The sequence below is a fragment of the Lemur catta genome, chromosome 4 (genome assembly GCF_020740605.2).
Source record: "Lemur catta isolate mLemCat1 chromosome 4, mLemCat1.pri, whole genome shotgun sequence".
Lineage (NCBI taxonomy): Eukaryota > Metazoa > Chordata > Mammalia > Primates > Lemuridae > Lemur > Lemur catta.
The window spans coordinates 67,246,716-67,261,839 of NC_059131.1; the positions used below are offsets into that span (position 1 = coordinate 67,246,716).

Consider the following 15,124-nt stretch of genomic DNA (forward strand, 5'->3'; position numbering starts at 1 on the left):
ATTCTACTTCCTCAGGGGAATAGGTCTCAGGATTCACACCAACTATTAAATATACATAGTGTGACTCCTTTGAGACCTTCTCCTTTGGAGAATATACTTTTATATATTTTTACTTAATTGGGACTATATTATACATATTTTTCTGCAATTTCCTTTTTAAAAATTTTAACATAGATTTTCATCAGCATCAATAACTATAGCAATTCATAGCAGGAATATACCATAATTTATTTGACCACTTACCTATTATATGACATTAAGTTCTTTTCAGTTTTTCCCTAGTAAATAATCCTGCAAACCTAGGCACAGTTAAAAATTTAAAATGTACTACCAATATCCTCCATACAGATTGTATTGTTATGAACTCCTACCAGTAGAGTGTACCAGCACTCTATTGCCTAAATCCTTGCTAGCAATAAATGTTATAGATCTTTTAAATGTTTGCCCATATAAGGGTATAAAATATTGTTTAATTCTCATTTCTCTGATTACCAGTCTGGATAAGCATCTTTTCTGTGTATTTGTTGACCATCTGAATTTCTTCTGTGACTTGCCTCTTCATATGATTTGCCCATTTTCCACTGAATTATCTTCCATCCTTCCATGGTTTTTTGTATGTAAAACAACTTTTATTGTAACATTTTAGATAATAGTTATTTCTTTAATGTTCATGAATGGAATGATGCTCAAGTATTTTCTGCCCATTCTATGAAATACTATGCAAAATACAAATTTTTTTAAGTATAATCTCATGTATGTAAAAATTTCACACAAACATGATTGAACAAGTATGGAAGAAGAGTTGAAATGAAATCCACAAACTTTAACAATGGTTACAAAGGGGGAATGAAATAAAATGGCCAGTGAGTAAGAGGGACTGTTGCATCTTATGCTATATACTTCCATGTTGTTTGACCTTTGTGCAATGGCAGTGTATTTATTTTTAAATTAGTTAATGAAAACTATCGTATTAATTAACTCCATGGAATACGTGAATGCTGAGTAGCACCTGAGTTATTTAGGAAGACTTTTTCATGTGTCTTTGTGCCCTATGGATGTTACAGGTGGCCCATATATTGTGCATCTTGGGCTGAAAATTGTACTACTGTACTCATGGTTTCTTCAAAGCTCACACTATTGATGGCATCCTCCAAAGGTGGATTTACATTTTGATTCAAACCAATCCAGTTATTCTGTGAGCTAGATGTGCCTGTGTAACTCAAACTTTTTGATTTTGTGAGATTGTCACCATCTGCCAGCCCTTGCCGATTTAAGTCAGTGATTGTTTTGCTTTGAGTCTTCTCTCCTAGAAGATTTGTTTGGTTGGTTGTTTTTGTTTTTGTTTTTTTTCAATAAAATGTTCCAAATAGGCTGATTGCTAGCAAGGTAGCAGATAGAAAACCTAGTGGGAAGTTTTTTTTATGGTCATGTCCACAGCAAATGAGAAACTGCATTCTAAAAGACTTGGTGGCTGGGCGCGGTGGCTCATGCCTGTAATCCTAACACTCTGAGAGGCCGAGGCGGGAGGATTGCTTGAGCTCAGAAGTTCGAGACCAGCCTGAGCAATAGCAAGACCCCATCTCTACTAAAAATAGAAAAATCAGCCAGGGTGTCATGGCACACACCTGTAGTCTCAACTATTTATACTTGGGAGGCTGAGGCAGGAGAATTGCTTGAGACCAGGAGTTTGAGCTTGCAGTGAGCTATGATGCACTCTACCCAGGGTGACAGAGCAAGACTCTGTCTCAAAAAAAAAAAAAAAATTAAATAAAAACCTTGGTAATGACCATGTTTACTGTTTAGAGATAAAATTCTCAGCACCAGACAGTTTTATGTTAGAGAAGTCTTGAATTATTAGTGGCTTTTGAAGTATCAGGAGTTCTCTCCTCCTTGAAAAAATTTCTTCTCATGTCTTCCAGGACACAATCCTTTCCTGGGTTTCCTTCTAAGTCCCTTCCTTCCATTTTTAATGTGAAGGAGTTCTTTGAAAATGTGGCTAATTTTTGAAGTCTCCTTCCTTTTTTTCAGAAAGAACTATGAGTCAGCAATTTTTCAAGTAGGAAGATACTGGGCTGCCAATTAGTCAACAATATTTATCAAATGCCTGTTATGTGTCAGGCATTCTATAGGCTATAGTAAAACAACTGTGAACAAAAAAAGAACCTCAAACAATCTGATGAGAAGCACAGGTATTAAAAGTGGTTATAAATAAAATTGAGTGCATTACTATAAATGTGCAAAATCCTGACTGTGAGAACATGGTGATCAGTGACTGTTCCTGAGCAGGTGATGTATAAGCTGAGACCTGAAGGATGAGCTAGCAGAGAGATGAAGACTATCCAGAGCAAAAGAAACAGCATGTGCCAAAGAGCCTTTCCAGTTTCTGAGTAGGGCTTTAAGGCCACAGGCATTTCAGATCCTTAAAGATGCATTTATTCTACAGTTAGTGATCAGGGCAGAGGGGCCTAACAGGGTGCGGAGGCAGGTTTGATTTGACATATGGCCTCTCAATGAGATACCGAGACCACAGGTACTGACAGGGCCCTGTAAACACATCAATGCTATTCACCTAGAATGCCACTGTATATCTTCCTTCCACAGTTTTTCAAGCTCCACCCTCAGAGCAATATGTACTCTCCACTTGTGTCCTGATATTGCCTTGTCATTGGACAAAGCACTCCCTAGCTGCATCTGGGGCTGTAGTTTGTCCTTCCTACATAGACCTCAGGAAGCAAGCCACAGATCCTCCCACCTGCTAAGACTCACACATCTGAGGGTGTGGGAAGAACTAAGTGAGCAGGCATTCTAGCTCTTGGCTCCTGCCAAACACAGCAAGTGTTTAACAGGATCACACTCCCCTGCCATATGTTCACATAGACGTTTATTCACACACATTTTCAAAGGCTTTATGTGCATTCTCCTCCTGATCCCTGAAAATATTATAAATAGATACGTACCCTTGACTTGAGAGGCACACCAATGCCTGTGCCTTAAATCATTCCCTGAATTTGAAATGAAAAATAGAAATAAATGAAAAACAGAAACGACTGTTTGTCCTTCAGGTCCCAGTTTGTTCTTGCTCATTTCACTAAGATATCCAATCTTAGGGTGCTTCCTGGCTCACAACTGTTCCCCATTTGCCAGGTAGATTGTTAACTGAAATGCTTTGGGCAAGAAAATCACAACCCAATTCCTGGCAAGAATTTTGGCCTAATAAAGCCAAGATACACCTTGTTTTATACGACAGATGGTCCCCGGAAATGTTAGATATAAACCAATCTTTGGAAATTGAATTCCCTCCCATGACTTATATAATAATTTGGAGTGGATTTATCTTCATTTATGACTAAACTTCAGGACCAAGGGAGTCCTAACCCACAGCTTATATCTTGCTATTAATAAGGCAAAGACAGACCTTGAGTCATCTCTTGACCATTTCCAACTTTCCTCCACGAACCTAACAATGATCCTTGTGTTAGTTTCCTAGGACTGCTATGACAAAGTACCACAACCTGCGTGGCTTAAAACAACAGAAATTTATTTTTTCAAAGTTCTGGAGGCTAGAAGTCCAAAATCAAGGTGTCAGCAGGACTATGCTCCATCTGAGACTCTGGATTGGATACTTTCTTGCCTCTTCCTAGCTTCTGGTGATGCCTGCCAATCACCGGCATTCGTTGGCTTGCAGCTGCATCACTCCAATCTGCTATGAACATAAGGCAATTACCATATTTCCAAATAAGGTTGCATTATAAGGTACTAGGGGTTAGGACTTCAAGTTCATCTTTTGAGAGGGCACAGTTCAACCTATAACAACCTTCATATATACACATGGGTGCCTCACTTGAAAGAAAAAAAGAGAGTGATAAAAGGTAGGGGAAGAATGGCTAGCCGAATCCTTTAAAAATAAACAAACATCTGTCCTCCATAATGGGCCCCAAAGTAGTGACAGTCTTCACCTGGGAAGGGAAAGTAGATCTCTCAAGGCTGACTCCAGCTTGGAGGTTGCCCCTTCCCCAGGGGAATCACAATAATCACTGTGACCACTCCTCGTTGCCCTGTAGAGCATAATTTCTACCACTAAAGCTCCTTCATGGGAGATTCATGTGCCTTCCCTTATTTCCCCAAGCAAAGACAAAGCCTAAAGTTTTGTTAAAAATCCAGCTTGAATATTTAAACAATACTGAGGTCTCCAAAAACAGTATCGGAATTAGAAGAGTAACATGCAACTTACACATTCAACATTACTGTGGATTAGGTGTTCTAAAAACTCACTACAAACACAGGGAGAATTTTGATAAAAATACAACCAGAATTATTTTATTGTGCGTGTATGATCTCTTTAAAAAGAGAAATCAGGAATGTCTTCCAGTGACAGGAAAATAGGACCTTGTTTGTGTCACTTTAAAAAAAAATGTAATAAAATCTATAGACAGTAAAGTGCATAGGTCTTAAGTGTACCACACAATGAATTTTTACCTATGTATATATCTATAAAAGCAGTATGTAGATCAATATTAAAAACATTTTCAAAATCTAAAAAAGCCCCCTCTGGTTGGTGTAGCATTTGGAAATTAAAAAAAAAAAAAGGCTCCCTCAGTCCATTCTCAGTCAATATCCTTAAAAGAAAACCATTATTCTGGCTTTGATCTGCACAGATTAGTTTTGCCTGTTCTCGAACTTCATGGAAAGAGAATAAAATAGCACGTTTGGTTTTAATGTTTGGGCAGGGGAACAAGAAGCAAGGCTTTTGGCTGGGCCAACTGGTGAAGCAAAATTGAGATCCCCTGAAGTTGGGAGTTTTGAAGACCTCATCCTCAGTGAAAAGACAGGGTACAGAAAAAATCCCTACCTGCTGACAAAGGGAGCCAACAAGATGATGTTTGTCTCAGCCTGTAGCTCTTGTGAAAAATTAAAAGTAGAGGTTTTCTTGAGAAACCATAATAATAAGGCAGCCTTCATGTTTAAATTTATTCTACCTCCATAGAACTGGAAATTTGAACCGTAGATATTAATTTAAATTGCTCCTAGATTTATAACATCATGAATACTTGACAGAAGCAATGAACGCTCTTTTTGAATAAACATACCCCAAATCCAGGAACTATATTATTCCTACAAAGTAAGATCAACAAAAATTTCCAAATATACAAGGAGACAAACATCTATGGCCAAGAGTAAATTTAAAAAGCATCACAATTATGCTGCAAAGCACTTCAGATATTAGAATTCTCAAATGTAGAATATAAAATGTTATGCTTAAAATGTTCACAGAAATAAAAGAGGAACTTGAAAGAAACAACAGACCATAAAAAATGACCAGGTAACATTGAAAAAGAATAAAAGAATTTCTAGACATGAAAAATACAGTGATTGAAATAAAAAAGCTTAGTCACTCAATAAACCTCAATGAATAAATTAAGCAGCAGATTAAACATAACTCAGGAAAAAATAAGTAAATCAGAAGATAGATATGAATTATCCAAAATAATAATAATCTTAGAGAGATACGAAGACATGAGTATATAAGAAAGATGATGAGATACAGATGTTAGAATATGAATATCTATTATATGTTTAATTGAAGTTCCAGAAAGATGGAAATGAGAAACTGGGAGAGACAAGATTTTGAAAGGATAATGGCTAAGAATTTCTACAAATTTATTAACATACTAATCTTAAGAATCAGGAAGTAGTCATGTGTCACTTAATAATGGACATATGTTCTAAGAAATGTGTCATTAGGAGATTTCAGTATTGTGTGAACATCATAGAATATACTTACATTAACCTAGATGGTACAGCCTAATACACACCTAGGCTATAGGGTAAAGCCTATTGCTCCTAGGCTACAAACCTGTATAGCATATTACTGTACTGAATATCATTAGTAATTGCAACACAATGGTAAGTATTTGTGGATCTAAACATAGAAAAATACAGTAAAAATACAGTATTATAATCGTATAGGACTGTTGTCATATATGTCATCAACTGTCGCCTGAAAGGTTGTTAGACAATGCATAACTGTACGTAAATCTCAGGCAGGTTAAATAAAACAGCTACACATTACAGTATCAGTGCAGAACATCAAAGACATGGAGAAGACCTTAAAAGTATCCAGAGAGAAAAGACAGATACATATGAAAGGACAACAATCAGACTGGCAACACCCTTCTCAGGAGCAACAAAGAAAGCTGAAAGAAAGTGAAAGAATATCTCCAAAGTGCTGAGGGAAAAAAACCAAAACAATTAACTTACAGCCATATGCCCTACTAAATTACCATCCCTAAATGGAAGTAAAATGAAGACATCTTCAGGGGGGACAAAAACCTAACAACAGACCAAAAAAACCCCACTAGCCAGCAGATCAACGCTAAACAAAATTCTAAAGAATGTATTTTAGAAATAATAACAATGATCTCAGAAGGAAGGTCTTAGATACAAGAAGAAATCATGACAAATAATTTAGTGAACTTGAGGTTAATCTTTTAAAAAGTTGATTATATTTAAAAAAATATAATTTGGGGAGTTTAATAAGATAATTTAAAAATTTTTTTAAATTTAAAAATTAGCTGAGTGTGGTGGTGCACACTTGTACTCCTAGCTACTCATAAGGCTGAGTTGGGAGGATCACTTGAGCCTAGGAGTTCGAGGCAGCAGTGACCTACAGTCACACCACTACACCCCAGCTTGGGTGACAGAGTGAGACTGACCCCATCTCAAAAAACAAAAAAAAGCAGAACTTCCAAAATGGAGAGAAAAAATGGAATTAAGAATACTACTGTAAATAAGACAGGAAGGAAGACAGAAAAGTCAGGAAAAGTAGAAGGCACAAAAGACAATGGCAGAATTAATTTAATTAAATTAAAGATATGTCAGTATTCACAATGAAATGGACTAAACTCACCAGTAAAAAGGTAGAGATTTTCAGATTGGATTTCTTTACATCTAGTTTTAAGCTGTTTAAAAGAGACACACCTACAACACAGGATACAGAAAGATGGAAAATAAAAAAGTAAGAAAGACATGAAAAAACATATTTACCAGGCAAATATCTACCAAAATAAAACTGTTATAGCTATATTATCAGATGAAATAGATTCTAAGGCAAAATAACTTTTTAGGGATAAAGAAGTTTACTATATAATGATAAACTTTCCAATTTACCTGGAGGGTAAACATATAATCTTTTTTTTTTTTTTTTTTGAGACAGAGTCTTACTTTGTTGCCCAGGCTAGAGTGCCGTGGCATCAGTCTAGCTCACAGCAACCTCAAACTCCTGGGCTCAAGCAATCCTTCTGCCTCAGCCTCCCCAGTAGCTGGGACTACAGGCATATGCCACCATGCCCGGCTAATTTTTTCTATCTATCTTTAGTTGTCCAGATAATTTCTTTCTATTTTTAGTAGAGACAGGGTCTCGCTCTTGCTCAGGCTGGTCTCGAACTCCTGAGCTCAAACGATCCACCTGTCTCGGCCTCCCAGAGTGCTAGGATTACAGGCGTGAGCCACAGCGCCTTGGCTAAACATATTATCTTAAAAAAAAAAAAAAAGTGAAGCAAAACCTGACATAATTTCAAGGAAAAATGCATAAACCCACTGTATTAGTCTTCTCAGGCTGTCATAACAAAATACCAAAGACTGGGTGGCTTAAACAACAGGAATTTATTTTCTCACAATTCTGGAGAATAGAAGACCCAGATAAAGGTGCTAGCAATATGGTTCTTGGTGTGGACTCTCTTCCTGCTTTGCAGATGACCACCTTCTCACTGTGATCTCACATGGACCCTTCTCTGTGTCCCACAGTGGGAAAGAGAGAGAGAGATCTATGGGAGTCTCTTCCTGTTCTTATAAGGGCAGCATTAGCTCTATCAGATTACGGCCCTATCCTTATGATCTCATCTAACCTTAATTACCTTTCTAAAGACCCCATCTCCAAATACAATCACATTGGGAGTTAGGGCTTCAACATCTCAATTTTGGGGGGATATAAGTCAGTCCATAACACCCACCATCATGAAGGGAAATTTTTAAGACTTTTCTTTCATTAATTAATAGATCAATAAGACAACCATTTGATAAAGACAGAGAAGAGATCAAAACAAGATATGCTTGATTTAATTGTCATATCCTGTACATATCAAATAAAGAATAATTTACCACACATAGAATATTTACCAAAATTGACTATGTTCTAGAATAGAAAGGAAGTGAAGAAATCATTTTGATACACATCACATTACATGACCACATTTCAATTGGGTTAGAAATCATTGATAAAAAGAAAACAAAAAAAATTGGAAATGTAAGAACATATTTCCAAATAACTGATAAGTCAAAGAAGAAATCATAATTGAAATTGGGGAGCCTGGGTTTTCCCCATACCGGATAGTAACAAGGCAACCCTGGGGTGGTGTCAGAGGAGGCCTAAAGGAGATCCAGAACTTTCTCCATCACCCAGTGATAATAAGAACACCCCCACCACAATGTCTTTGGTGACCACATGAAGAACTGGAACTCCCATCTCTGCCCACATTAAAGAGGAACCTCTTCTGGATCTCACTAGAGGCTGAGTAGAGAACTTGGAAGTAAAAAGGTAGCACCCCCACTTTTCCTACCAAAGCAGTGTCAGAGAAAGCCAGCAGAAACTGAGGTTTAAATAAGATACAAAATCTCAGAGCATAATATGAAAATGTCTGGGTTTCAAATAAAAATTGCTCATCATACCAACAACCAGGAAGATTTTAAACACAATGAAAAGAGACAATCAACAGATGCTTTACTAGGTTGAAAAGTGTCTCCCCAAAATTCATGTCTACTCCGAGCCTGCAAATGTGATGTTATTTGGAAAAAGAGTCTTTGCAGATAAATCAAGTTAAGATGAAATTATACAGGACTAGGGTAGGTCCTAAATCCAGTATGACTGGTGTCTTTATGAGGGAAAAGAAACAGACACGCAGGGAGAAAGCCATGTACAGAGACAGAGATTAGAGTGATGTATCTAAATGACAAAGAACATCAAAGATGTCTGCAATCACCAGAAGCTGGAAGAGGCAAGGAATGATTCCTCCCTAGAGCCTTCAGAGGGAGTCTGGCCCTGCCAACACTTTAATTTCAGACTTCCAGCCTCAAGAACCACAAGAGAATAATTTTCTGTTGTTTTAAGCCACCTAGTTTATGGTAATTTGTTACTAATATAGATGACAACACTGAGATGATTGAGATGTTAGAATTATCTAATAAAGATTTTTTAAATTTATTTTTAAATTGACAAATAAAATTGTATATATTTATGGTGTACAAAGTGATACTTTGGAATATGTATACATTGTGGCATGGCTAAATTGAGCTAATTAATGTATGTATTACCTCACATATGTATCCTTTTCTTGTGATGAGAACACTTAAAATCTATGCTTAGCACTTTTCAAGCATACAATACATTGTTCTTAACTACAGTCACCAGGTTGTACAATATATCTTTTAAACTTATTCCTCCTGTCAAACTAAAATTTTGTATCCTATGGCCAATGTCTCCCTAATCCTCCTCTCCCTACCCTAATCTGCTGGAAACCATCATTTTATTCCTTGTTCCTATGAGTTTGATGTTTGTTTTAGATTCCACATATAAGAGATCAGGTACTATTTCTCTTTCTGTGCCAGACATTCCACTTAACATAATGTCTTCCAGGCTTACCCGTGTTGTCAACAATGACAGGATTTCCTTCTTTTTTAAGGCCAAATATTATTCCATTTTGTTTATATACCATATTTTCTTTATCCATTCATCCATTGGTGGACCCTTAAGTTGATTTCGTATCTTGGCTATTGTGAATAACGTTGCAATGAATGTGGAAGTGCAGATATCTCTTTGACATACTGATTTCATTTCCTTTGGATATATATCCAGTAGTGGGATTGCTGGATCATATAGTAGGTAGTTCTATTTATAATTATTCAGGGAATGCTGTTTTCCATAATGGCTGTACTCTAACAAAGATTTTCAAACAGCTATGATTTTAAAAAATGCTTCAACAAGCAATTAAAAACATGCTTGAAACAAATGAAAAAAATAGAAAATCTCAGCAAAGAAAAGAGAAGATTTAAAGAAGAATCAAATGTTAATTTTAGAATTGAAAAACACAATAACCAAAATAAAAATCTCAGTAGATAGGCTCAACAGTAGATTGGAGACCACAAAGGAAAAAAAAAAATCAGTGAAATAGAAGGTAGAACAATATAGAAATCACCCAATCTGAACAACAGAGAGAAAATAGATTGAAAAGAAAAATAGAACAGAGCCTCAGAGACCTGTGAAACTATAAAAAATTATATAATGTTTGTATCATCAGACTCCTGGAAGGAAAGAAAGAGAGCAGGGCTGAAAAAGTACTTGAAAGCAGCAAGAGGAAAAAAGACACTAGGTAATGTATGAGAGAAACAAGTAACAGTGGATTTCTCATCAGAAACCATAAAGGACAACTGGAAGCGATACAATATTTTTTTAAGTACCAGAAGAAAAGAATTGTCAGCCCAGAATTCTATATCCAGAGAAAATATTCTTCAGGAATGGAGTGATGGTTAATTTTAAGCGTCAACTTTACTAAATTAAGGGATACTTACATAGGTGGTGGGGCATTATTTCTGAGTGTGTCTGTAAGTGTGTTTCCAGAGGATATTGGCATGTGAATCAGTGAACTGAATGGGGAAGATCTGTACTCAATGTGGGCGGGCACCATCCAGTTGGCTATGGGCCAGGATAGAACAAAAGAGCAGAGGAAAGGCAAATGCACTCTCTCTCTCCTGGAGCTAGGACACCCTTCTCCTGTTCTTAGACATCAGAACTCCAGGTTATCTGGCCTTTGGACTTTGGGACCTGCACCAGTGGCTTTCTGGGTTCTCAGACTTTTGGCCTTTGACTCAGAGTTGCGCCATCAAGTTCCTCATTTTGAGGCTTTCAGATTTGGACTGAGTCATGCCACCAGCTTCCAAAGGTCTTCAGCTTGCATACAGCTTATCATGGGACTTGTAAACCTCTGTAATAACATGATCCAATTCCCCTAATAAATCCTCTCACATCTCTCTGTCTGTCTATCTATCTATCTATCTCCTATTGGTTCTATCTCTCCAGAGAACTCTAATACAAAAGGGAAATCAAAACTTTCTTAGGTGAAATAAAACTAAGAAAATTTGTCACCAGGAAATTATCCTAAAACAATGGGTAGTCTTTAAACAAAAAATTCTCTAAACAGAAAAGAAATGATAAAACAAAGAACTCAGGGACACCAGAAAAGACATAGAGGAAATTTAAATGTATATTGCAAATCTGAAAAAGTTAATGTACTACATATTTCCAATTTATAGGACATACTGGAAAAAGGCAAAAGTATGGAGATAGTAAAAAGATCAGTGGTTGCCAAGGTTGGAGGAAGGAAAGGATGAATACTCAGAGCAAAAAGGATTTTAGGGCAGTACAATGACTCTACATGCCATTATCATTTGTCCAAACCCATAGAATGTATAACATGAGGGGTTAACCCTAATGTAAACTATGGACTTTGAGAAATAATGATATGTGAATATAGATTCATTGATTGTAACAAATGTACCATTCTGTGAAGGATGTTGATATCAGGTAAGGCTGTGCATGTGTGAGGACAGGGGCTATATTGGAAATCTCTGTACTTTCTGCTTTATTTTGCTGTCTAATAAAAAAATTTTAAGTATAGTATAATGGAAGAATGGGAGAATGGATTGGAATGGGGTGAGAAAATCAGAAGGCTGCCCTGGGTACTTGTGGGTCATCCAAGTGAGATGCCCAGCAAATAATCCATATCCACATCTAGTATTGAACAGAGTGTTCTGGACTGGAGATATAGATTTAGAAGGCATCAGCATGTAACTGAAGTTAAAGACGTGACTATGACAGAATTACCCAAATGAGTTGAAAACTAGAACAGAGCTCTAGGGAAATAATAACTCTGACGAAGCAGGGGAGGAAGAAAATTCAAGGAAGGAAATTATGAAGAAAGGATCAGAGAAGTAGGTGAAAACCAGGTAGAGTATTACCACAGAGGCTTAAGGGAAAGGAATTTCAAGGAGGAAGTGGTCAACAGAGTCACCATATGCAGACAGCTCAGGTAATGTAAGTACCAAAATGTATTCATTGGATTTAACTACTAATCCAATCATATTTCATCCAATAAATATAGAAGAATAAATAAATGTTGAATGAAGTAATAAAAGTTAAAGGGATAAATAATAAAAACAAAAGGGCATATTAAGGCAACAAAAGAGGGTGATTTTTAGTGGGGATACAGCTGAAACAATTGGCCATGAGTCGATAATTGTTGAAGTTGGGTACATGGAGATTAATTATATTAATATCTCTACTTTTGTATATGATTGAATTTTTCCAAGGGGGAAAAAAAGATTTAAAAACAAAAAACCCTCTTCCCTCCTAAAACGAAAGCCATAGACTGGGAGAAAATTTTTGCAATAAATGTATTTGACATGGACTCAAATCCAGAATATATGAAGAACTGCTATAATTCAATAAGAAAAAGACAGACAGCCACTCAATAAAAAAATGGGAAAAAGATTTTAACAAGCACTTCACAAAGAGGTTTTTCAAATGGCCAATAAGCATGACAATGGTCTTAGCCTCATTAGTTCTCAGAGAAATGCATATTAGAACCACAAAGAGATATATCTCTATATAGTCAACCAGAAATGAAAAAAAAGTAACATCAAATGTTAGCAAGAATGTAGAACACTAGAACTCTCATACACTGTTAAAGAAAAAGTAAATTGGTACAACCACTTTAGAAAACCATCAGTGTCTTCCAAATCTAAACATAGGCATACTCAATAACCCAGAAATTTCACCCACAACAGAAACGTGAACATATATGAACCAAAGTCATATACAAAAATATTCAAGGCCAGGCATGGTGGCTTATGTCTGTAATCCTAGCACTTTGGGAGGCCAAGGTGGGAGGATCTCCTACGGTTAGAAGTTCAAGACCAGCCTAAGAAACATAGCAAGACACCATCTCTATTTTAAAAATAGGAAAATTAGCCAGGCGTGGTAGTGAGTGCCTGTAGTCCTGGTTACTTGGAAGGCTGAGGCAGGAGGATTGCTTGAGCCCAGGAGTTCAAGGTTTTAGCAAGCTATGATGATGCCACTGCACTCCAGCCTGGGTGACAGAGGTAGACTTTGTCTCAAAAAAAAAAAAAAATTAAAAAAAGAATATTCATAGTAGTACTATTTGTATACTCTGGTTTCTCTTCAGATCATATAAATCTTTTGCCTTTTACATAGTAGTACTATTTACAACTGCCAAAAACTGAAAATAAGCTAAATGTTCATCATAACAGAACGTTGGTATGTTCATACAATATAGTTGTGGTCAATCGTGGTATGTTCATACAATATAATTCTACACAGCAATAAAAGTGGACAAACTACTGCTGTACATAGAAATGAACTTCACAATCTTAATTGTAAATGAAAGAAACTATACACAAAAGAGTACGTCCTATATGATTCCATTTGTATAACATTTAAAAAGAGGCAAAACTGGGTGGGGCGGGCTCATGATTGTAATGCTAGCACTTTGGGTGGACGAGGCAAGAGGATCGCTTGCAGCCAGCAGTTCCAGAACAGCCTGAGCAAAAGCGAGACCCCATCTCTACAAAAAAAGTAGAAAAATTAGCCAGGCATGGTGGTGCATTCCTGTAGTCCCAGCTACTTGGGAGGCTGAGGCAAGAGGATCACTTTAACTCATGAGTGTGAGTTTCTAGTGAGCTATGATGATACCACTGCATTCTATCCCGGGCAACAGAGTGAGAGCCTGTCTCCAAAAATAAAAATTTTTTTTTTAAAAAGAGGCAAAACTTATCTACGATTTCAGAAGTTATCTTAGAGATTACATTTGGGGAGGACAGTGGAGATAATGTCTCTTCCACCAGGAAATAACCAGAGGGAGATTTCTGAATATGGCTGGCAATTGTTCTGTTTCTTGGTTTGAGTGATGGGTTATGTGTGTTGACTTTGTGACAAATTAAGAACCTGCATATTCAATATTCATATACATTCATAGAGATATATTGCCCTTTAGTAAAAGCTTTAACTAAAGGGAAAAAAGAATGTATTTTCCCTAGATGCCTGGAAGTGGTTAAAGAAGGAGTAGAAGGTGAGGGTACTGCTCATCCCTTTCCTGTCCCAGCCCTTTCCTTTTTAGCTAATTAATGCATGTTATGAGGCATCAGAAGCCTTTTCCAATTCCTTTCTATAGTTTGCCCCGTAGGAATATTATTTCAGGAAACATTAGTACTGCACTCAGACCATGGAATAATCCTCAGATAAACACGTAGCTTATGGTTAACAACACATATTCCTTGACTAACAACTCTACGCTGTTTGAACAAACTCTAGATCTCTGATTAACAGATTTATGTAAAACACATATTTTTCCAGAATGGGTTAACTGTATAGATTCTTGCTTAGAGTTAAAGAAATGCAACCGAATGAGTTATTGCAGGCTTTTCTAGTCCTTAGAAAACTTTGAAATTGTAAAGGATTTTTAAAAATTTCTTTGTAACCCAATCTGGTGCATATATTATGCAAGAAACTGCTTTTTGCTTTGGCAGTGTTACCTCTCATCCTTAGCCACAAAAATATAGTAGAGGCTGTGTAAATCTGCCCCCATTCCATAACAGCAGAGGATATGCTTGACTGAAACAGGAGAAAGCTGCTCTCATCTTTCCTGTTCCCTTTTTTGGATATGTTTGGGGTAATGGAATGAGTTTGGTGCTGAACTTACAAGGATGCTTTAATATCTTACAGTTCACAGGTTTCTCTCTAAATAAAAATCCTGGTTAAATATGTGCTATTTTGACAAATAATGGAAAGAAATATCGTATTTCAGAGCAATTGGTTACATTAAAATCAGCTTTTCCAGAGATAAACTCCTGACCCATCCTCCTTCCCAAAGATGATGACATGGGAAGTGTCCAACAAAGTGTCCAGATCTGGGCTTTCAGCACTTGCTGTTGCTGTGCTGCCAGCTAACTGCACGCTTTTTTTGTGGATCCTGGCAGGTAGAATGTTTATAGATTTTTG

General features: G+C 36.7%; 1 protein-coding gene and 1 non-coding gene across 4 annotated transcripts in view; both read right to left on the minus strand.

The window, feature by feature from the left end:
• LOC123637144 (charged multivesicular body protein 3) overlaps window positions 1–15,124 on the minus strand; it is a 93,225-nt gene that overhangs the window by 52,172 nt on the left and 25,929 nt on the right. The window contains exons 4-5 of one of the 3 annotated variants that reach the window (XM_045550026.1): window positions 6,908–6,978; window positions 3,522–3,700 (exon numbers count right to left, since the gene is read on the minus strand). The exons of 1 other annotated variant lie outside the window; for it this stretch is intronic. In XM_045550026.1, coding sequence (XP_045405982.1) covers window positions 3,561–3,700; window positions 6,908–6,978 — 211 coding nt within the window. In that variant the 3' untranslated portion in view covers window positions 3,522–3,560. Of the gene's footprint in view, window positions 1–3,521; window positions 3,701–6,907; window positions 6,979–15,124 lie in introns of those variants that run through there. One more of the 3 variants, XM_045550029.1, reaches the window with a different exon arrangement.
• LOC123637632 lies at window positions 1,356–1,474 on the minus strand. The gene has a single exon (XR_006734987.1). It is a non-coding gene; the product is annotated as a small nucleolar RNA SNORA32 (small nucleolar RNA).